This window comes from Megalobrama amblycephala, linkage group LG6 (genome assembly GCF_018812025.1).
Source record: "Megalobrama amblycephala isolate DHTTF-2021 linkage group LG6, ASM1881202v1, whole genome shotgun sequence".
In the NCBI taxonomy this organism is placed as follows: domain Eukaryota; kingdom Metazoa; phylum Chordata; class Actinopteri; order Cypriniformes; family Xenocyprididae; genus Megalobrama; species Megalobrama amblycephala.
In genome coordinates this window covers 2,560,152-2,583,180 of record NC_063049.1, presented here as the reverse complement: position 1 = coordinate 2,583,180, position 23,029 = coordinate 2,560,152, and the positions used below count along the sequence as shown (strand labels likewise).

At 38.8% G+C, this 23,029-nt stretch overlaps 1 protein-coding gene across 1 annotated transcript in view; it reads left to right on the top strand.

Moving 5' to 3' along the window:
• LOC125269675 (NLR family CARD domain-containing protein 3-like) overlaps positions 1-23,029 on the top strand; it is a 55,994-nt gene that overhangs the window by 10,984 nt on the left and 21,981 nt on the right. Inside the window, exon 7 of the mRNA XM_048192610.1 lies at positions 7,940-8,113. Coding sequence (XP_048048567.1) covers positions 7,940-8,113 — 174 coding nt within the window. The remainder of the gene's footprint in view (positions 1-7,939; positions 8,114-23,029) is intronic.

Here is a 23,029-nt window from a genome sequence, read left to right as displayed (position 1 = left end):
ATAGGTGGCGCTGTGACCAAATTAATGTGGTATAGTCAGAGTGAGGTAACAATGACACTCGCTAAGGATATGACTCCCGTGAAAATAAGTCAACCAGATCAAAAGTTATAAGCATATGAAAAAAAACCACAAGGTGGCGCTGGTTTGAAACTCCTCAGGCTCCTTCGGGACCTTGTGCTGATGACTCATACCGAGTTTCGTAACAATACGCTAATGCGTTCATAAAATACAGCATTTTTGCACAAAATTCGAAATGGGCGACAGCCAAAATGGCTAATATGGGAAAATTGGATATCATTCGACTCGGCATGATGCCCCTAATCTAACAAGACCAAATTTATGATTTTTGGACAAACATATTTTAAGCTATAAGCAAAAATAATGGCTATTTTGGCTTTTCTGAATCTCCAGACCAGTAGGTGGTGTTGCGACGAAACTCAGCATGTAGGCTCTGGTCTTGCTTGGGATGATTTGTACGAAGTTTGGTCTAAATATGATCAATCATTGCAGAGATACAGCCATGAGTCCAAACTGGGTGCTCTGCGTTAAATTAATTTGCGTGTTTTTTGAGAAGGGTTGAGTTTATCAAAAAGCTTTTGATAACTTTTTGCCAGAATGGTCTGAAGATGATCTGGTTCAATTTTCATGATAATCAGACCAACAGCCTAGGACGAGTTCGAAAAAGTAGGTTTTTCGCAAAATTCAAAATGGCGGACAAACCATAAGTCGAAACCTAGCGTGTTAGGTATCGTTAGACTCAGCAGGGATTCAGGAGTCTAAAGTCATGACTCTTTTGAAAATAAGTTGACCACACCCATATTGATAAGCATTTGAATATTTGATTTTACCACTAGGTGGCGCTGGTGCAAAACTTCTTAGGCTCGTTCAGGGCATCGTGCTGAAGACTCATACCGAGTTTTGTGACGATATGCTAATGCGTTCATAAAATACAGCATTTTAGCACAAAATTCAAAATGGCCGACGGCCAAAATGGCTGATATGGTAATAATGGATATCATTCAACTCGGAATGATGCCCTGAATCTGACGTAACCACATTTATGATTTATGGACAAACCATTCAGAAGTTATTAGCATAAATATCCATTTTTCATATCTCTGGACCAGTAGGTGGCACTGTGCCGAAACACTGCATGTTGCCTCAAGTCATGCTTGTGATGACATGTACAAAGTTTGGTCAGAATACAATAAATTGTTTTGAAGATATAGCCTTAAGTGTGATTTTGCGAGCTTTCGGTCGAATTCTTTTGTGCCCTATTCGAGAACGGATGGATCTATCGAAAAGCTTTTGATAACATTTTCCAGTCATGGTCTGAAGATGATCTGGTTCAATTTTTGTGAAAATCGGAGTAATGCCCTAGGAGGAGTTCGAAAAAGTAGGTTTTTCGGAAAAATCAAAATGGCGGGAAAATTTTCATGACGGAAAATGCCGTCATATAGTGCAATCGATTCGTCTTGACCCAAGGAATCAGAGGAAAAAAGAATTTTGTTTCTAGCCCATACGGTTCAAAAGTTATTAGCATAAACAGAAGTGCAACTTTGGACAGCTGGTGGCGCTAGAGGGATTGAGTTAGAGACTCCAAATTGGGTATGGACACAGTTCAGACAGTCCTCTAACTGTGTGCCAAATTTCACAACTTTTTACCATACGGTTCTATGGGCTGCCATAGACTCCAAGAGCGGAAGAATAATAAATATAGCTGCAAGCAGCAATTACGGGGCCAAGCACAAAAACGGCACAAGAAGCCAGCCAACATGGCTGGGAGCATCAGACCAACAGCAGCAGTGAGCAATTAGAAAAAAAAGTTATTAACATTTTTGTCAATTTTGTTATAACTTTTGACCACAAGGTGGCGCTGGTCCGAAACTTCTCAGGCTCCTTCAGTGCATTGTCCTGATGACCCATACCAAATTTATGAATTTTGGTCAAACCCATCAGAAGTTATAAGCAAAAATAGCTATTTTTCATATCTCCACTCCAGTAGGTGGCGCTACGCCGAAACACTCTATGATGCCTCAGGTCATGCTTGTGATGACACGTACCAAGTTTGATCTGAATATGATAAAGCATTGCAGAGATACAGCTTCAAGAGTCGTTTTTGCATCATGCCTCAAATTCTTTGCTCTGGTATACGAAAACGGTTTGACATATCGACTTGAAATCCATAACTTTTTGTCAGCATGGTCTGAAGATGACACGGTTCAATTTTGGTGAAAATCGGAGCAACGGTCTAGGAGGAGTTCGAAAAAGTAAGTTTTTAAAGAAAAACAATACACTGGACAGGAAGTTCAGCTGACTATAGCAAATTTGATATCTATGTTCTCAGCATGACCCACGGAATCTACAGAGACCAGTTTCATTACAATCGGTGAATACAGTCAAAAGTTATTAGCATTTTTGTAAATTTTGTTATAACTTTTGACCACAAGGTGGCGCTGGTCCGAAACTTCTCAGACTCCTTCAGGACATTGTGCTGATGACCCATACCGAGTTTCATAACGATACGCTAATGCGTTCGTAAAATACAGCATTTTAGCACAAAATTCAATATGGCCGACAGCCAAAATGTCCGATATGGGAAAATTTGACATCATTCGACTCGGCATGATGCCCCGAATCCAACGAGACCAAATTCATGATTTTTGGCCAAACCCATCAGAAGTTATAAGCAAAAATATCCATTTTTCATATCTCCGCACCAGTAGGTGGCGCTGCGCCGAAACGCTGCATGTTGCCTCAGGTCATGCTTGTGATGACAGGTGCCAAGTTTGGTCTGAATACGATAAAGCGTTGCGGAGATACAGCCTTATGTCTATTTTCCCAAGCACTACGTACAATTCGTTCGCGTGTTTTTCGAAAACGGTTTGAGGAATCGACTTGAATTCCATAACTTTTTGTCGGCATGGTCTGAAGATGATCTGGTTCAATTTTCGTAAAAATCGGAGCAACGGCCTAGGAGGAGTTCGAAAAAGTAGGTTTTTCAGAAAATTCAAAATGGCGGAAAATTTTTCATGACGGAAAATGACGTCATATGGTACAATCGATTCGTCTTGACCCAATGAATCAGAGGAAAAAAGAAGTTTGTTTCTAGCCCTTATGGTTCAAAAGTTATTAGCATAAACATAAGTGCAACTTTGGACAGCTGGTGGCGCTAGAGGGATTGAGTTAGAGACTCCAAATTTGCTATGGACAAAGGTCATTCTGTCCTCTAACTGTGTGCCAAATTTCACAACTTTCCCGCAAGCGGTTCTATGGGCTGCCATAGACTTCAAGAGCGGAAGAAGAAGAAGAATAATAATAAGCGTACGGAACGCCAACAATAACAATAGGTGCCTAAGCACCTTCGGTGCTTGGCCCCTAAATATAGCTGCAAGCAGCAATTACGGGGCCAAGCACAAAAACGGCACAAGAAGCCAGCCAACATGGCTGGGAGCATCAGACCAACAGCAGCAGTGAGTAATTAGAAAAAAAAAGTTATTAGCAATTTTGTCAATTTTGTTATAACTTTTGGCCACTAGGTGGCGCTGGTCCAAAACTTCTCAGGCTCCTTCAGAGCATTGTCCTGATGACCCATACCAAATTTATGAATTTTGGTCAAACCCATCAGAAGTTATAAGCAAAAATAGCCATTTGTCATATCTCCACTCCAGTAGGTGGCGCTGCGCCGAAACACTGTTTGATGCCTCAGGTCATTTTTGTGATGACAAGTACCAAGCTTGGTTTGAATATGATAAAGCATTGCAGAGATACAGCTTCAAGAGTAATTTTTGCATCATACCTCAAATTCATTGCTCCGGTATACAAAAACGGTTTGACATATCGACTTGAAATCCATAACTTTTTGTCGGCATGGTCTGAAGATGATACGGTTCAATTTTGGTGAAAATCGGAGCAACGGTCTAGGAGGAGTTCGAAAAAGTAGGTTTTTAAAGAAAAACAATATGGCGGACAGGAAGTTTAGCTGACTATGGCAAATTTGATATCTATGTTCTCAGCATGACCCAAGGAATCTACTGAGATCAGTTTCATTACAATTGGTGAATACAGTCAAAAGTTATTAACATTTTTGTACATTTTGTTATAACTTTTGACCACAAGGTGGCGCTGGTCCGAAACTTCTCAGGCTCCTTCAGGGCATTGTGCTGATGACCCATACCGAGTTTCGTAATGATACGCTAATGCGTTCATAAAATACAGCATTTTAGCTCAAAATTCAAAATGGCCGACGGCCAAAATGGCTGAAGTGGTAAAATTGGATATCATTTGACTCGGCATGATTCCCCGAATCCAACGAGACCAAATTTATGATTTTTGGACAAATCCATCAGAAGTTATAAGCAAAAATAGCCATTTTTCATATCTCCGCACCAGTAGGTGGCGCTGCGCCGAAACACTGCATGGTGCCTCAGGTCATGCTTGTGATGACATGTACCAAGTTTGGTCTGAATATGATAAAGTTTTGCAGAGATACAGCCTTACTTCTATTTTCGCAAGCGCTACGTACAATTCGTTTGTGTGTTTTTCGAAAACGGTTTGAGCAATCGACTTGAATTCCATAACTTTTTGTCAGCATGGTCTGAAGATGATCTGGTTCAATTTTCGTGAAAATCGGAGTAACGGCCTAGGAGGAGTTCGAAAAAGTAGGTTTTTCAGAAAATTCAAAATGGCCGAAAAATTTTCATGACGGAAAATGACGTTATAGGGTGCAATCGATTCGGCTTGAGCCAAGGAATCAGAGGAAAAAAGAATTTTGTTTCTAGCCCTTATGGTTCAAAAGTTATTAACATAAACATAAGTGCAACTTTGGACAGCTGGTGGCGCTAGAGGGATTGAGTTAGAGACTCCAAATTTGCTATGGACATAGCTCAGACTGTCCTCTATCTGTGTGCCAAATTTCACAACTTTCCCGCAAGCGGTTCTATGGGCTGCCATAGACTTCAAGAGCGGAAGAAGAAACGGAAGAATAATAATAAGCGTACGGAACGCCAACAATAACAATAGGTGCCTAAGCACCTTCGGTGCTTGGCCCCTAATAAATAGCTGCAAGCAGCAATTACGGGGCCAAGCACAAAAACGGCACAAGAAGCCAGCCAACATGGCTGGGAGCATCAGACCAACAGCAGCAGTGAGCAATTAGAAAAAAAAGTTATTAACATTTTTGTCAATTTTGTTATAACTTTTGACCACAAGGTGGCGCTGGTCCGAAACTTCTCAGGCTCCTTCAGTGCATTGTCCTGATGACCCATACCAAATTTATGAATTTTGGTCAAACCCATCAGAAGTTATAAGCAAAAATAGCTATTTTTCATATCTCCACTCCAGTAGGTGGCGCTACGCCGAAACACTCTATGATGCCTCAGGTCATGCTTGTGATGACACGTACCAAGTTTGATCTGAATATGATAAAGCATTGCAGAGATACAGCTTCAAGAGTCATTTTTGCATCATATCTCAAATTGTTTGCTCTGGTATACGAAAACGGTTTGACATATCGACTTGAAATCCATAACTTTTTGTCGACATGGTCTGAAGATGACACGGTTCAATTTTGGTGAAAATCGGAGCAACGGTCTAGGAGGAGTTCGAAAAAGTAGGTTTTTAAAGAAAAACAATATGGCGGACAGGAAGTTCAGCTAACTATGGCAAACTTGATATCTATGTTCTCAGCATGACCCACAGAATCTACTGAGACCAGTTTCATTACAATCGGTTAATATAGTCAAAAGTTATTAGCATTTTTGTAAATTTTGTTATAACTTTTGACCACAAGGTGGCGCTGGTCCGAAACTTCTTAAGCTCATTCAGGACATTATGCTGATGACCCATACTGAGTTTCATAATGATACGCTAATGCGTTCGTAAAATACAGCATTTTAGCACAAAATTCAAAATGGCCGACAGCTGAAATGGCCAATATGGGAAAATTGGATATCGTTCGACGCAAGATGATGCCCCAAATCCAACGAGACCAAATTCATGATTTTTGGCCAAACCCATCAGAAGTTATAAGCAAAAATAGCCATTTATCATATCTCCGCATCATTAGGTGGCGCTGCGCCGAAACACTGCATGTTGCCTCAGGTCATGCTTGTGATGCCATGTACCAAGTTTGGTCTGAATACGATAAAGCGTTGCGGAGATACAGCCTTATGTCTATTTTTGCAAGCACTACATACAATTTGTTTGTGTGTTTTTCGAAAACGGTTTGAGGAATCGACTTGAATTCCATAACTTTCTGTCGGCATGGTCTGAAGATGATGTGGTTCAATTTTCGTGAAAATCGGAGTAGCGGCCTAGGAGGAGTTCGAAAAAGTACGTTTTTCAGAAAATTCAAAATGGCGGAAAAATTTTCATGACGGAAAATGACGTCATAGGATGCAATCGATTCGTCTTGACCCAAGGAATCAGAGGAAAAAAGAATTTTGTTTCTAGCCCTTATGGTTCAAAAGTTATTAACATAAACATAAGTGCAACTTTGGACAGCTGGTGGCGCTAGAGGGATTGAGTTAGAGACTCCAAATTTGCTATGGGCATAGTTCAGACTGTCCTCTAACTGTGTGCCAAATTTTACAACTTTCCCGCAAGCGGTTCTATGGGCTGCCATAGACTTCAAGAGCGGAAGAAGAAACGGAAGAAGAATAATAATAAGCGTACGGAACGCCAACAGATACAATAGGTGCCTAAGCACCTTCGGTGCTTGGCCCCTAATAATAATAAGCGTACGGAACGCCAACAGATACAATAGGTGCCTAAGCACCTTCGGTGCTTGGCCCCTAATAAGAAGAAAACTAACAATAACAATAGGTGCCTAAGCACCTTCGGTGCTTGGCCCCTAATAATAAGAAAACTAACAATAACAATAGGTGCCTAAGCACCTTCGGTGCTTGGCCCCTAATAATAACAAATAAGTAATGTATGTGCATAAATGTGTGTGTGTCTTCAACTTCTGGTTGCGTGTGAGAGTGTCAGTGTGTCCAAGGACTACTACTTCTTGTTTTGTCTAGGTAGGTACATGATGTGCACAATGGAAAAATCCCAAGACGCAGAGAAAGTCAAAAAGTGAAGCCCAATAAATAAGAAAATATTTAACAATGGTTTTCCATAAAATGAACACAATGCTATTACAATAAATTACCAATAATACTGACATGTGCTCTCATTGAAGTGTAATGACTAAACATATTGCAAAATGCTGTTTCAAATACATTTATTTAATGCATGGATTGCTTCTGACACACAAACTGGTAGCACCATCTAGTGGCTGTGTGCGGTACACCCTTAACATCTTAGCCAAGGTCCAACATTACCACCACACAAATGGCAGTTATATGAAGCAAATCAAAGATAAGAAGAAAATTAAATTCAAGAAATTGAGGGAACGACTTGCGCACGATTTACTTTTTTATCTGCATGTCCTGTGCTTAGCTCCATAAATTTGAACTATTTGTAAATGATATTTAATTTATAATATGCACACATTCCCTCTTAAAAGGACTTTGTTAATGTTTTTTGTCTCATTATATTCAATTAAAAATTGAATGAATCATGTAAACTATATTTTCAATTTAAAACAATGTATTAAAAAAATTTTAAAAAATCATTGGAAATTACTGGAGGTTAAGTTTTTTTAAATGGTTGAAAATAAATAATACCTACGTAATGGCAGAAATAAATGTAAATGTTTGAAAAACATTTTCTATAATGCTAATAAGTATAAATGTGTCTGTTGACTTCACTACATTAATACAAGTAAATTAAAACTTTTACTCTAGTACATTTCCACAGACACTTTTGTTAATTTTGTGACTGAATCCACAGAAAATACCTGCAAATGCAAACTGCACAGGTCAGTGTGTGATAATGACTGATCTGATTGTCAAACTAATGTCATGTTTGCTGTTGCTGTGTGTGTTTGTAGGCTGTCTGGCTGTATGGTGACAGAAGAAGGCTGTCGTTATCTGTCTTCAGCACTGAGTTCAAACCCCTCACACCTGAGAGAGCTGGATCTGAGCTACAATCACCCAGGAGATTCAGGAATCAAGCATCTCTCCGATAAACTCAACCATCCCAACTACAGACTGGACAAACTCAAGTATGTCAAGCTGGAGGAGTTTTGTAACAAGCTTAGCTTTAGTTATACTGCAGAGACATTCAATGCTTGAATCTGATTGGTGTCCATTTTTTCCCCATAGATCTTAGGGTCTCATTCACTCAGCATGCATACGCACAAATTTGTGTGTGAAATATGCGTATGAACTTTCTCAGAAACAAATCATGATTCATCAATAACTTTCGCTCTTCAATTTATTCTAAATTCACGAAAAAATGTGAAATGCAAAAATCACATACTCTTGGTGCCTTACCAACATAAGATGAAATTTTAAACAGATATAGATCTTAAAGGGGCTATATGTAAGATTTTTACTTTAATAAAGCATAAAAAATACCCCAATATGTTTGCAGATATTTAGGAAACATGCTAAGTTCACCTACTTGTTTCTCAGAAAAACAATATTTCGACATCACAGGTTGCCAGTTGGCGGAAAACACTGCGTATTGCAGCCATGGAAACCAGCAAACAAACTGGGTCAGAGAATCGCAGATTCTACCTGACCTAAAAAAGCCTCTGCATCCATCTAAAAATATCTATGAACGACAGCATATTAAAACACAGATAAATCAACTCATGTTGATTGTTTAAGTCTCCTCAGTTTTCATTGTGAATGGACCCTTCGCTAAGCCCCGCCTGTCAAGCTTTCGCGTCTGGCAAGTCATTTACAGTATGTATGCACCGGTGTCAGACATTTTCAAGGAGATAATTAGTCATTTTTGGCGAACAGGTGAAATATCTGAGAGAGCAAGGCAAAAGGGACTGCAGTATGCATTCAAGGGATATATCCATGACATAATATGCAACCGATTAGAAAATAATTTGATCAAAATTGAAGCTAAAGCTCCCAGCGCGAGCAGCAGCCGCCTCATAAGCTGACCATTCAAATGGGAAACACACAATTTATTGAGGAAAAGCTTTGTTCATCCACAGAAGGTTAAGTGAAATTTGTGAAAATAATCTAATAATTATAAATCAAACAGCTTATCCATAAGTCTTGTGGAATAAACACAAGACGTCAGCCTGACCACTTTGCAATGATAACATTCTTCCGCTTATATTTTTAGCGTGCCAGGCTAACGTTACTCCGTCTTGCCTTTAATCATTTTATTTCACGTTCAAATATATGCATTATGAACAAAGAACCGTCATTATTTCCAAGCAATGATGTGCTGAGTTAGCTATAGCTAGCTAACCTGTCCATCAGATTGTCCTACCCGGGCTTACTGCATATACATACATCAATATTACATCATTGTTGTCATGAAAAAATAACACAAAATTACTGTACTTGTATTATTATAAGGGTAGGTTTAGTGTTGGGGTAGGTATAGATGTTAATATCACGCTGGAAGCACAATCTGATAGGTAACGTTAGCATTTTTCGGATTTTGTCAGATTTTGCTAACGTTACCTACTGTTTCAATGGGAGGTAGCAAAATCTGACAGGGTAGCACAAATTGTCAGAACACCGGCATTTCTCCATTTGGGTTTTAGGTTTCGGGAAGGGAAAAAAATTCCACCACCCCAATACCTTTACCAGGATACCGGGTATCAGGTTAACACAATCCATAAGCACAACGCTTCGGTGTGTTCCCTCGCTCGAAAGCTTGACAGACCTCCCGCGCCTAGTAACGGTTGCTAAACCACGATTGGCCTGTGACGGTTTTCGGGCGTGGCTTAGCGAAGGGTCAATTGCGCTCCCTCTTATTGCGTGTCCAAGCTGGCCACCCGCGTCTTTGAAGGAGGGGGCAGGGCAAACAATATTTTGAATTTGGACTGCAGTACCTATTTCGTCCACTGGGTGTTATTCCTACATAACCCTAACATGACCCTTTTAATATATATATCAGAAAAGGTAAAGAAAAGGTGCATTATAGCTGAAACTGTGAGGTAGCTCTGCATAAAGACACAGATACATGCAGGGTTGGGAAGGTTACTTTTAGAATGTATTTCACTACAGATTACAAAATACATGCTTTAAAAAGTAATCTGTAATGTATTTCGTTACATTACTCAACTTTAGTAACTTAATCTAAATACTTTGGAATACTCTGAAATACTTAACACAAATGACTTGAAATTATTAATGAATATTAACCTGAATTAAAAATAACCTCTAACCACCAGGATTTGGTTTTCTACTAAATTCTATTTTTAACATCAGTTACAAAATATATAAAATATCTGCAGTTTATTAGACTTAACCTATGTGTTGGTAAAGAATTTCAGTATCTTGATAAACAAATTAAGAAAGATTTGTTAAGATTTTTAAGATTTGTTTCTTTTAACATCACATCCATATATATTTACTATTGACATATCATTCCTAAATTATATTTTTATATTTGTAAAGATGTGCATGAGAAGGAATACAAAATATTAAATAACAAAATATTGTTAATAATATAGTTTGTTTTATAGGTGTATAGAGTCGAGATGACACAATGGTTTAAATTGTTTGACAAAGTTTGTTTGTAACATTTAGAATGTTTATAAAGAAAATGAAGTGAAATAATTTACCCAATAATCTCGAGAGAAGGTCTATATTCAAAGCTGACTCACCGATGGTTTCTCAACAGTTTTTTGCATCTCTCCACCACCACATTTTACAGGTTTGGAAAAAAATATGATCATTTTGTTTGAACTATCCCTAGTATAAATATGTTTATACTAATATTTAACCTTAATGCACTGATAGCTGCATTAATATATTAACCATATAAACAACAAACAGCAAAGAAAAAAAAAAACTATTCGATTTTTTTTTTTTTAAATAATCCTTTATTTATTTATTTTTTAATTCTTATTAGTGATGCACCTATTTTGATTTTTCATGGCCAACAGAAGCAAAGTGGCTGATTCTGATACTGGTTGCAGATTTTTTTTTAAAGCCAATTTATTTGTTATTTATTTGTTCAAAAAATGTGTAGCTCTTTGATATAAGAGGCAAACACTGGATTTTTATCACAATCCCAACAAAGATGTTATGAACATGAGCATGATCAGTTGTTTTTCATTTAAATTATTGTATAATTTTAAGATTAACAGCAAAAACAGCATGGTCTGACTTTAGCTTTGTGAAATTGTGCTACATAAGACACCTGCATGAAATGTAAATTCACTCTCTGACAGCAGGTGGCGCTTATGGAGCAGCAGCGATATAGCGTTTCCATGGTTACCACTATACACAAAGCAGTGGCCAGTTGCATAAACTGCTTAGACTAGTCTTAAAACTAAAGTCATCTATTTTTTTCTTCAAGACTGGTACTAACTTTGTAAAGTCAGTTACTGTACATAAAAAGGTAGATCAGCCTAACCGTAAATTTGAATCAGAAAAGTAAGACTGATTAGCCCTAACTAACTGCTAGTTGGTCAAACTAGATCTTAAAGCAGAACTAAGTAAGATTTGCGAAGCTCCCCCTACAGTTTCCTTCAGTGAATCACACTGTCGTAAATACTTCAAGCGCAGCTCTGGACTACAACGACTACAACACTCACCAGCGCAGTAGTTTTGCAAATATAGTACAAGAAAGAGGAGGTGGGTAATTTGCAAATACAGTACACTCGATGGAGGTGGGTAATTTTCGAAATTGTCTAATAAAGTCATAATATATTATATACATTGTTTTTGAATTACCGTAAAGCATTTTGTCACTCTCGCGTGAACGTGAACATGAGGCGAGATTGTTTCGGGTCGGTGCAGCTCAAGTTGCAAGTGCTGTATTCTGGCATAGACGTGCCAGAGGGGGTTAGTGCTCGCCTCAAACACACCACAAGTCAATTAACCATCGTAAGGACTTAGAAAACTATTTATGAAGGTAAAAAAAGTTACTTAGTTCTGCTTTAAGTCACAGTCTTAACACAGAGGCTAAGTTTATGCAACCGGCCACAGTTGCGCTGGAGATAAGAGGAAAAGCCATCAAAACCTTTCTTAAGACAGTTCCCTTCAGAGATACATTCATATCAACCCCAATTTAATATTTGTATTATTCTTCCTTTATTTTGCGAACAGTGAGCTTGTGCATGGTGCAGTATTTTCTCTGCGGGCGCGTCTGTTCTCCTCTTTGTGTCTGTATTCAGCGTGTGCCTGTGTTAACGTCCTGTTGACAGGCTTAGTAAATATTTCCTGAAATTTTGGGAAATTATTACAAAGCTGTTTGTTTGCTAGCCCGGAATAAAGATCAAAATAAAACTAAAGAGCCTTTGGATTTATGAGCAGTGGACTAAACGTTAGGTTACTGCATCTCTATTTTTGATCATGAACTCGTGTACGCGCCATATACCTAAACATTTGGAATGAATTATTAAGATTTAAAGTTTGTCTGTAAAGTACACCAAGAAATTAGTTTTATAAAACATTATTCAACGCATGATTAAGTGGATGTTAATTCTATGAGGATTTCGTGTTATTTTTCAAAGACCTAATAAATTCTTATAAATATTAAACGTAATGATAACCATACAAAGCTCAACGTACGAATAAATAGGAAAATAAGGAGTAAATAAGGAAAATAACATTTTCAAAGACCAAGAACAGCTTAGGCCTACCTCAAGATGCTTTTTCAGATTAGATGTTGAATCCTTTGAAGCCGATAGAAGTTTTGTTGCAAGTAGACACAGCTTGCATTGCACTATGATGTTACTGTACGTCCTTTTTCATGTTTATAAGTAAAACTGTATTTGAATTTCTACTAGAGAAATGCGTTATACCCTGTTTTCCCATCCATTTGTTACGTGTGATCTCATGTCTCTGCACTCTGCAGGTTGCTGATATCTGAACAGACTGTGCGCGTTTTTTTTGTGTGTTTTTTTTTAAACAGACAGAGTCGGAGAATCATCAACAATTGGCTCGTTGGTTAAAAATCCTCAAACAGCTTACGTTAATAGCCTATTAAATGAAATAAATGACATAAAAATTCAAAGTAATCCCTTTGGTAATCTAAAATACATTTTGAATGTAACTGTAATTTGATTACCATCTATTTAAAATGTAACTGTAATGAAATACAGTTACTCAAATTTAGTATTTTAAATACGTAACGTTGTTACATGTATTTCGTTACTCCCCAACCCTGGATACATGTATGTACAGCTGGTTAATCAGAGGTCTGTAATGTCTGTATAAAAGGTGTCTATTGCATTTGAACTTGTTTTGCACTCTTGGATAGAGCATATAGAACAGCTTAGAACAATAGAACAAATTTCTGTGTGTACACACATGTTGTGAATTAGGTGGAAAGTTTTCGTAAGAAGTTCAAATGAAATAGTGTATGCAATTATGTGGCCACTTTATACAAAGCTCAACCGATGAGCAATGTGTCACCAGGGTAAGATGAAGCTTCACTTCATAGAAGGCATTGATTCAATGTGTTGACCTGCGTTGAATACCCTTAAACATTGAAAGGATACTAATATGGCTGGGCAGTATATTGTGTTTGTATGATATATTGATATATTTTTTATATACGATATGGAATGAAGCAATACCATTTATATCAATTTGATACGAGCACATGTTAAAAATAGTGGAGGACACAGAGTGAGCTGCTGCATGGAAAGTAACAAATCCAGTTTGTCTTAAACATGATACATTATATTAAGGGCTTTAAAATATAGTTAACATCAGGGTTGGGGGTAACGCATTACAAGTAACTTGAGTTACGTAATCAGATTACTTTTTCAAGTAACTAGTAAGTAACGCATTACTTTTTCAATTTACAACAAAATATCTAAGTTACTTTTTCAAATAAGTAACACAAGTTACTTTTTCACTTTTATTGACTGACAGATCTCCTGTCCCCATATTGAGAGAAATAAAGTGCAGAGGGTGTTGTGTGCGCTGTGTAAACATGATGGTTATTGCAGTTTTAGACTAAATGTGAACATGCATTTTCTCATCTCACTTGCACAAAAACATTCAGTATTCCTCAAAATGAATAAAAACAGTGAAATGCAATCTCAGAATTTTTGCAAACCTGTAATAATAAACTATATTAAATTACACAAATATACTTTGTATTTAATCTCAATTATTAACCAATGTCTTTGCTGCTGACCTTCAATATACCAAATTCAACCATACTAATAAGCAAAAAATACTTTAGATTAGATTTAGAAAAAGAACTAGAACTTCCTTCTCCTGTATCCTATTCTTCTTTAATCCAGAATGGCAGCACATCTGAAAGGTTTGTTTGAGCTGCACCCTCTACTGTACAGGTGTAAATATGCATTTCCCTCAGCCTGAGGCTTATTCATTTCACTTTTGGTGTGAAAGGGCCTTTTTGCCAAAAATAGAACTTTTTTGTTGTTATTAAATACACAAACAAGCGAGCCCAGCCCCGGTGAGAAAAAGTAACGCAAAAGTAATGTAACGCATTACTTTTCATAAAAAGTAACGCAATTAGTTACTTTTTTAGGGAGTAACGCAATATTGTAATGCATTACTTTTATAAGTAACTTTCCCCAACACTGGTTAACATGTGTAGTGTTGCCCCATTAGATGCTCTGACAGATAGATACTTGTGCTGTTTAATGTGTTTGTGATGTGGTGTTTTCCTCAGTGCATACTGCATATCTTACATTTCACAGGTATATTCTCCATCTGTAAATGATAGAAAGTTATGCAGATATTTCCATCTTGTTGTCAGGAGTGGAGTTCTGCAAAAGGAAAAAAAAAGGTTCTTGCAGTTCTCCACTTAACACACTTTGACGCCAATCAGACAGAGCTCAATAATTCTGACTAAAATGTACATTTGCTAAAATATTTGTTGTCGAAAATTAAATGTACCATTTTATGGTACAAAGACCTTTTATATGTCAAAAGATCAAGGAAAATTTGATTTCTCATGTCATGACCCTTTAATTGACTACAAAGCACTGCATAAAACCATGCAGCACCAAAAGTTGCATTAATAATTAGTATTCATGTCGCTTTTATTTAGCCTATGTATACAGCTGAAATCATAAGTTTACTTACTTCTAATCTGCAAAATGTTTATTATTTTAACATGTAAAATGCATGTTATTTTTATTTAATACTGTCCTGAATAAAATATTTTACATAAAATATAATAGCCGGGGGTGGAAAGTATTCAGACCTCCTTAAATTTTTCACTCGTTGTTATATTGCAGCCATTTGCTAAAATCATTTAAGTTCATTTTTTTCTCATTAATGTACACACAGCACCCCATATTGAGAGAAAAACACAGAATTGTTGACATTTTTGCAGATTTATTAAAAAAGAAAAACTGAAATATCACATGGTCCTGAGTATTCAGACCCTTTGCTGTGACACTCATATATTTAACTCGGGTGCTGTCCATTTCTTCTGATCATCCTTGAGATGGTTCTGCACCTTCATTTGAGTCCAGCTGTGTTTGATTATACTGATTGGACTTGATTAGGAAAGCCACATACTTGTCTATATAAGACCTTACAGCTCACAGTGCATGTCAGAACAAATGAGAATCATGAGGTCAAAGGAACTGCCTGAAGAGCTCAGAGACAGAATTGTGGCAAGGCACAGATCTGGCCAACAGTGTTGTGCCAGTTCATACCTAAAGAGAACTAGCTCAAAGTTCAGTTCACACAGATGATAATGAACTAGTTCATGTTCATAGTTCTTTTTTTTTTTAAATGAACTAAGTTCACATATCTAAAAATGAACTAGTTCACGTTCATTTGTTAAATTCTTTTTAAGATAGGCCACTATCTTACTCAATAGAACCTCTTTACCATCCATTACCAGCTGCAAATCACTGCAACTCCAAAACTAATCAAAATTATTGTACCAATAAACAAGAGACAATTATTATAGCCAGGAGAAAAATAATATTTACCCCTTAAATAATGTGTAATCATGATATGTAGAAATTGGAAAAAACAAGGTGCAGTCAAGGTATACTGTATGTTCAGTGAAACTTTTATTTAGCCAGCATGAACCAAATTACAGGACTTAAAAATAAGGTATATTCAGGTTCATGGGGAAAAGATCAGTCTACTGACAAAAATCCAGCATATTCTGAACGGCAGTAACTATGTAAACCAGACCAAAGTAGTCATGTACTGTAATGTAAACTTAGCTTGGGCTTACCCTGCTTAATGTGCAATACTCAACCAACACATTTTCACACCTTCAAAAGGAAGTAAACAGTGAGTAAACAAAGAAAATGCCATTTACATTCAAATCTTTACGTTTCAAATTTGAACTCGATGTGGCTGACGTACGTACTTGTTTGTTTAGTCCCGGTGGGCACAGTTTGCACAAAAACGTGAGGTTTTTTCCGTCTGAGTCTTCCTTTGTTTGTACATAAAACTCTGCTAAGTGCTCTTCAAAACTGGCTTCAGCTGTAGCTAAGTTTGAATCACGTGAACTAGTACTAGCACTAGTCATGATGCTGCACCATCAAGGTGTTTGCTGTAAACAGTCGTGTCGTAAAACCTGAGTTTTCAAATGAGCGTGAACGTGAACTGCGCATGCTGCTCATTCCTGCCAGAGTGAGCGCCGCTCTCGTTCACGTTCATTGAATGAAAAGTGACTCGTTCAGTTCAGCGTTCGGCGAAAATATGAACGCGTTCAGTGAACGTCGTTCATTGAACGCGTTCATGCACAACACTGCTGGCCAAGGTTACAAAAAAATTTCTGCTGCACTTAAGGTTCCTAAGAGCACAGTGGCCTCCATAATCCTTAAATGGAAGACGTTTGGGACGACCAGAACCCTTCCTAGAGCTGGCCGTCCGGCCAAACTGAGCTATCGGGGGAGAAGAGCCTTGGTGAGAGAGGTAAAGAAGAACCCAAAGATCACTGTGGCTGAGCTCCAGAGATGCAGTCAAAAGATGGGAGAAAGAAACCATCACTGCAGCCCTCCACCAGTTGGGGCTTTATGGCAGAGTGGCCCGACAGAAGCCTCTCCTCAGTGCAAGACACATGAAAGCCTGCATGGAGTTTGCCAAGATGGTGAGGAGTGGCTTCACAACAACTCCGTGACTGTTCTTGAATGGCCCAGCCAGAGCCCTGACTTAAACCCAATTGAGCATCTCTGGAGAGACCTAAAAATGGCTGTCCACCAACATTTACCATCCAGCCTGACAGAACTGGAGAGGATCTGCAAGGAGGAATGGCAGAGGATCCCCAAATCCAGGTGTGAAAAACTTGTTGCATCTTTCCCAAAAAGACTCATGGCTGTATTAGATCAAAAGGGTGCTTCTACTAAATACTGAGCAAAGGGTCTGAATACTTAGGACCATGTGATATTTCAGTTTTTCTTTTTTAATAAATCTGCAAAAATGTCAACAATTCTGTGTTTTTCTGTCAATATGGGGTGTTGTGTGTACATTAATGAGGAAAAAAATGAACTTAAATGATTTTAGCAAATGGCTGCAATATAACAAAGAGTGAAAAATTTAAGGAGGTCTGAATACTTTCCGTACCCACTGTATATATTTTTTTCATTTAGTACTGCCCTTCAGAAGCACCAGAAGATACTTACATGTTTCCCAGAAGACAAATTAATACAATTTACCTTGATCTTCAATTTCAAAAAGTTCCTTTTTAACATTTTTTAATAGTTGTGTTTGAGTTCGTCAATTGTCCTCTATGGTGACATGTTCGGTTCACTTAGTTTTGTCGTGGCCACGACATAAAAACTCGTGGGAACATGATAATATGTGGTGGCCACAAGATAATTTTTAAACGTGTAAACAACCTGTGTGACCATAGCAACCTGGAATTATCAGAAATGGATAGGCCTATAATACTATTTATTTTTAATTAAAGCAGAACTAAGTAACTTTTTTACCTTCATAAATAGTTTTCTAAGTCCTTATGATGGTTAATTGACTTGTAGTGGTATGTTTGAGGCGAGCACTAACCCCCTCTGGCACGTCTATGCTAGAAAACAACACTTGCAAGTTGAGCTGCACCGACCCGACACAATCTCGCCTCATGTTCACGTTCAGGGCCGGATTGGGACTCATTTTCAGCCCTGGAGTTTCATGCCTTAGACCACTTTAATTCAAGACTGACTATATTAAAATAATGTAATTAAAACCTCAGTATATAAGTCTGCAATAGTGCACTGTTCTCTACAACCTTGTAATTAATTGTATTTTTAAAAAATATCTTCAAATACCCCCACAAAAAAAAAAAAAAAAACTATAGTACAAAAAATGCTAAAATTTGATATAGTCATTTTTATTGTTATGATTTTATAATGTGAACCATTGATTATTTCTCCAGCCATCTAGTGGCTGTAGTTAAAAAAATTCATGTTATTTTATTTGTTTTGTTTTTTTAAGTTTTTGCTTTCCAGTAGATGGCAGCAATTGTCCACTAAACCCAGGCACATTTTCATGTCTATTATGAATTAAATGAAGAAATGTGTATCTTTTTTTAAAGTGGATTTAACATAAAATTTTGCTATTTTATATGAATTTATATACTTAAATTATTACAAATTGAGGCAAATAAATAACAAAAAAAAAATACCATAAATCCTCCAAAACTGCACAACTTTACAGTAAAATATTAAAGTGAGCAATATTACGTTTGTTTATAAAAAGTTACATTATGTTACAAAATCATATTTTACTGTCTGGTTATGTAAGATGAATGAAGAAAAATGAATATTGTTGCCCAATGTGTAATAGCATAGCAAGCAACATAACATAAGTGATTCATTATTTGCCTACTATTATTATGATATGAGTAATAGCTGCATACATGCCTTTATCTTTTGCATGTTTTCCCTCTTCCTTTTTATTTATTTACATTACTTAAATCGGCCTCCGGTGGCTTAGTGTCACAGACACACCAGGCTCTGCACCCAGCCAATCACGTCGCACTCCCTCACCAGAGTACTGATCACATGCACCTGACACTAGGGATGGGTACCGAAACCCGGTATTAAATTGACCCCGGGGCTAAATTTTGAAAGACCGGTGTATCGATAAGCTCTGACTTTAACGGTTCTGCTATCGGTACTGGAGAAATTATGAAAAAAATACACGTACATTTATTATTGCTATATAGACATTATCTTGCGAATACTATCTCGCCAGAGTCGCCAGCTGTGTCTGTATGCAATAATATTAGGACATTTGTCTATGGTGCATTTTTGCTTTCGGAATCCAGAAGAGAGATCGCGCTCACGCAGTTACAGCGCGCGCAGCCGCTCACATGAAATCCCTGTTTAATGGTGACGATGGAGGAGAGAACTAAACAACTAAACGTCTGCTTACACTTTAGGTCTGTGATATTATGCTTATTTTATTTTTGATTTCGATTTTGGCTTCCAAGTATCATCAGAAAGAAGATTTCTGAGGTAAAACTATTAAAAACTATCCACGGTTCGTCTACCACCCCTTTATTCTATTCACAGCTGCGCGCGTTCATTTCTCCCTAAACCCAAACTTAACGTCAGAATCAGCACAATCGGTGATTGTTGTCTTTACTGTTGCTAAATTGCAGTAAATGTTTGATAATTATTATCAACGTTTTAAAACGCTGAAAGCACAATAATCCGCGCAAGAGACGCTGTTCCTCAGGCTGAATTGTGTGTGCGGCGCGCGCTTCAAAACGGGTCTCTAATAGACAAACAAATTACACTTTGGGCTTCAGGTGCACGTCAAAACGATCAAATACACACACAAATATGTTAAAATGACCGGATTGGAGCGTGTTTAGCTACTTAAACGCAGTTTATATCGTAAGTGTAAATGAAAAGCTGGGAGAAAATCTGATGTGTGTTAATATCTATTGTCTTAAAGTGACAGCAGTCACATTCTGATGATTGTGCCATCAATGCTAATCAAACAACAAAATGCAAAGAGAAAATCACTCAGCGCTTCTTCTGGATATAGTTATCCTTAATAAGCATTAATCTATTAATTTATACTGTGAAAACCATGCAGTGTTATTTTACATTTGGTTACTTTACTTAGATTTCTTTTATAGGCTAGGTCTATATTACCTGAACACATGAACAAATGAAAGCACTTTATTTCATTTGTATCTTTGTTTTATTGTATTTGTCAATTTGTTTTACTTTCTTTGTTCATGTTCTTACTGTATCTTACATAAAACACCAAAAATGCCGGACACTATATAATATAAAGCAATGTTAATTCAGCTCTTTTATATATATATATATATATATATATATATATATAAACAAAAAGTACCGATAAGAATACCGTTAAAGTACCGGATCGATAAGCAGTATCGGTAAGAGTAGTAATATCGTTAAAACCTTAACGATACCCATCCCTACCTGACACTCATCACCAGCCCAATCAGCAGCACTATTTAAGACGCTCACAGTCACTCAGTCATTGTCCGGTCTCGTTAATGCATACTTACCTGAATGCTTGCCTTACGGACTCCTTACCTGTCTTCAGTGTGTCTCCAGGATCCTCCAGGATCCTCCATGTTCTCCAATCCTTTGTGAGTGTCTGTGTGCAGTCGCTGTTCCCTGTCTCCTGGTAATCGTTGAATCTGGTGTGAAGATCAAGTTCAGTGTTCCTGTCTTGATATATCCTCTGGCTGGGTCCTCATCTCTCTGTCTTCATCAAACCTGGTGTGAAGATCAAGTCAAGTATTACTGTCTTGATATATCTACTGTCTGAAAAACCTCATCTAAATACTTACCAGTTACTGCTCTGGTTGTCTCAATAAACATCATAACCTTTACCTGTGTCTCCGACCTCCTGTGTTACGTAACAGAAGACCGGACCAACACCATCGAGCAACCACGATGAGCAGTCCCGATCCATTCCAGGATATGGCAAGTGCGCTTCGTCGCACTCTCACCAGCACATCCACGCCAGCATCATCAGCGAGCACTTCCGCATTCCGCACCACCGCTTCTTCGCCATCTGTGTTAGCCAGTCCCATGGCCCGACCGGCGCCCTTCTCTGGCTCGGCGGAGGATTGCAACGGATTCATCCTGCAATGTTCGCTGGTTTTGGAGATGCAACCGCACTTGTACCCTGACGATAAAGCGAAAGGGTCAGGGTCTGGATCCACGTGTGCGGTTGCATCTCGCTGCATACTAGGATTCCATCGGCCTCGAGAAGTTCATCCAACTCTCCATCAGATTCGCCACCCGTACACACCAGCAAATTTTTCCTACATTCCTCCGCCAGCCCAAATCCGTCAGCTCCCCAGAACCATCCAGCTTTGAGATGCAGATCGACAGATCACGTCTGTCACCAGCTGAGCGACAGAGGAGGCTGACCCAGGGTCTTTGTTTATATTGTGGTCTCCCAGGGCATATCAGAGCTGAATGCCCCACTCGTCCAACACGATCCATGTTGAGTGTCATCCTTCCTGCATTAAACCATCAAAATCCACTCACCATTATTGCCTACCTTACTGCTGCTGATGTTTGTATTCCAGTCAATGTCGACTCTGGGTCAGCTGGAAATTTCATGAGCCCTCTGTCACCAGTACAACCTCAAGACTGTCAGTTCGCCCAAGATATTCCAGATCCACGCCGTAACTGGTCGTCCCCTCTGTCAAGTTCGTCGTATGGTGGGTCGTTCTGCACCATGAGGACATACATCTGCTGGTTCTGGAGGACTCAACATCTGACGTGATTCTAGGGCGCCCGTGGTTGGAGCAGCACGATCCCAACATCTCGTGGCGGACAGGAGACGTCCTGAAGTGGGGTAGCAAATGTTTTCCTGATTGTTTCCCGGTATTACAAGTTCCAAGTCAAGTTCCAAGTAAAGTCTCTAAGACTCCTAGTTCCAAGAAGATCCATGTCTGTGTTACATCCATAGAGAGTCCTTTGGAGAAAAGATCCATCGACATACCTGACTGTTATTCCCACTTCAGTGACGTTTTCTGTCCTAAGAAGGCCTCCAAACTGCCTCCACATCGGCCGTGGGACTGCGCCATAGACCTCATCCCCGGTGAGCCAGTGCCCAGAGGAAAGATCTATTCCTTGTCCATTCCGGAGGAGAAGGCCATGGAGGAATACATCATTGAGGCGTTATCACAAGGCTACATCCGACCGTCTACTTCCCCTGCTGCTTCAAGTTTCTTCTTTGTGGCCAAGAAGGATGGAGGCTTGTGGCCTTGCATTGATTACAGATCACTTAATAAAATAACAGTTAAATTCAGATATCCACTTCCTCTCGTCCCATCTGCGCTGGAACATCTCCGCGGCACCACTGTGTTCACCAAGTTGGAACTCCGCAGCGCGTACAACCTCATCTGGATACTTGAGGGAGACGAATGGAAGACCGTCTTTGTGACACCTACTGGCCACTATGAATATCTGGTCATGCCGTATGGACTTGTCAACGCCCCCTCCGTATTCCAGGATTTCATGCATGAGGTGCTCCGGGAGTTCCTATACAAGTTTGTGATAGTTTACATCGATGACATCCTCATCTACTCCCGGAGCCTGGCCGAACATCGCCATCACGTTGCGGAGGTCCTCCAATGCCTGAGGGCTTTCCACTTGTTCCTGAAAGCCGAAAAGTGTTCGTTTCACCAGCCCTCAGCGCAGTTCCTAGGTTACATCATTGATCACAGTGGCGTCCGCATGGACGAGAGGAAGGTTTCCGCCATCAAGGATTGGCTACTTCCCACCACCATCAAAGAACTCCAAAGATTGCAAATTTCTACCGAAGATTCATTCATAACTACAGCTCCATCACCTCTCCACTCACCAACCTGCTCCGTGACAAGCCCAAGTCTCTGTCCTGGACCCCAGCAATGGATAAGGCCTTTGGAGACCTCAAGACCACCTTTACGACTGCTCCCCTCCTTGTCCATCCAGATCCAGAACTCCCCTTCGTGGTTGAAGTTGATGCGTCCACCACAGGAGTGGGAGCAGTCCTTTCCCAGCAGCAGGGGAAACCGAGTAGACTCCATCCATGTGCCT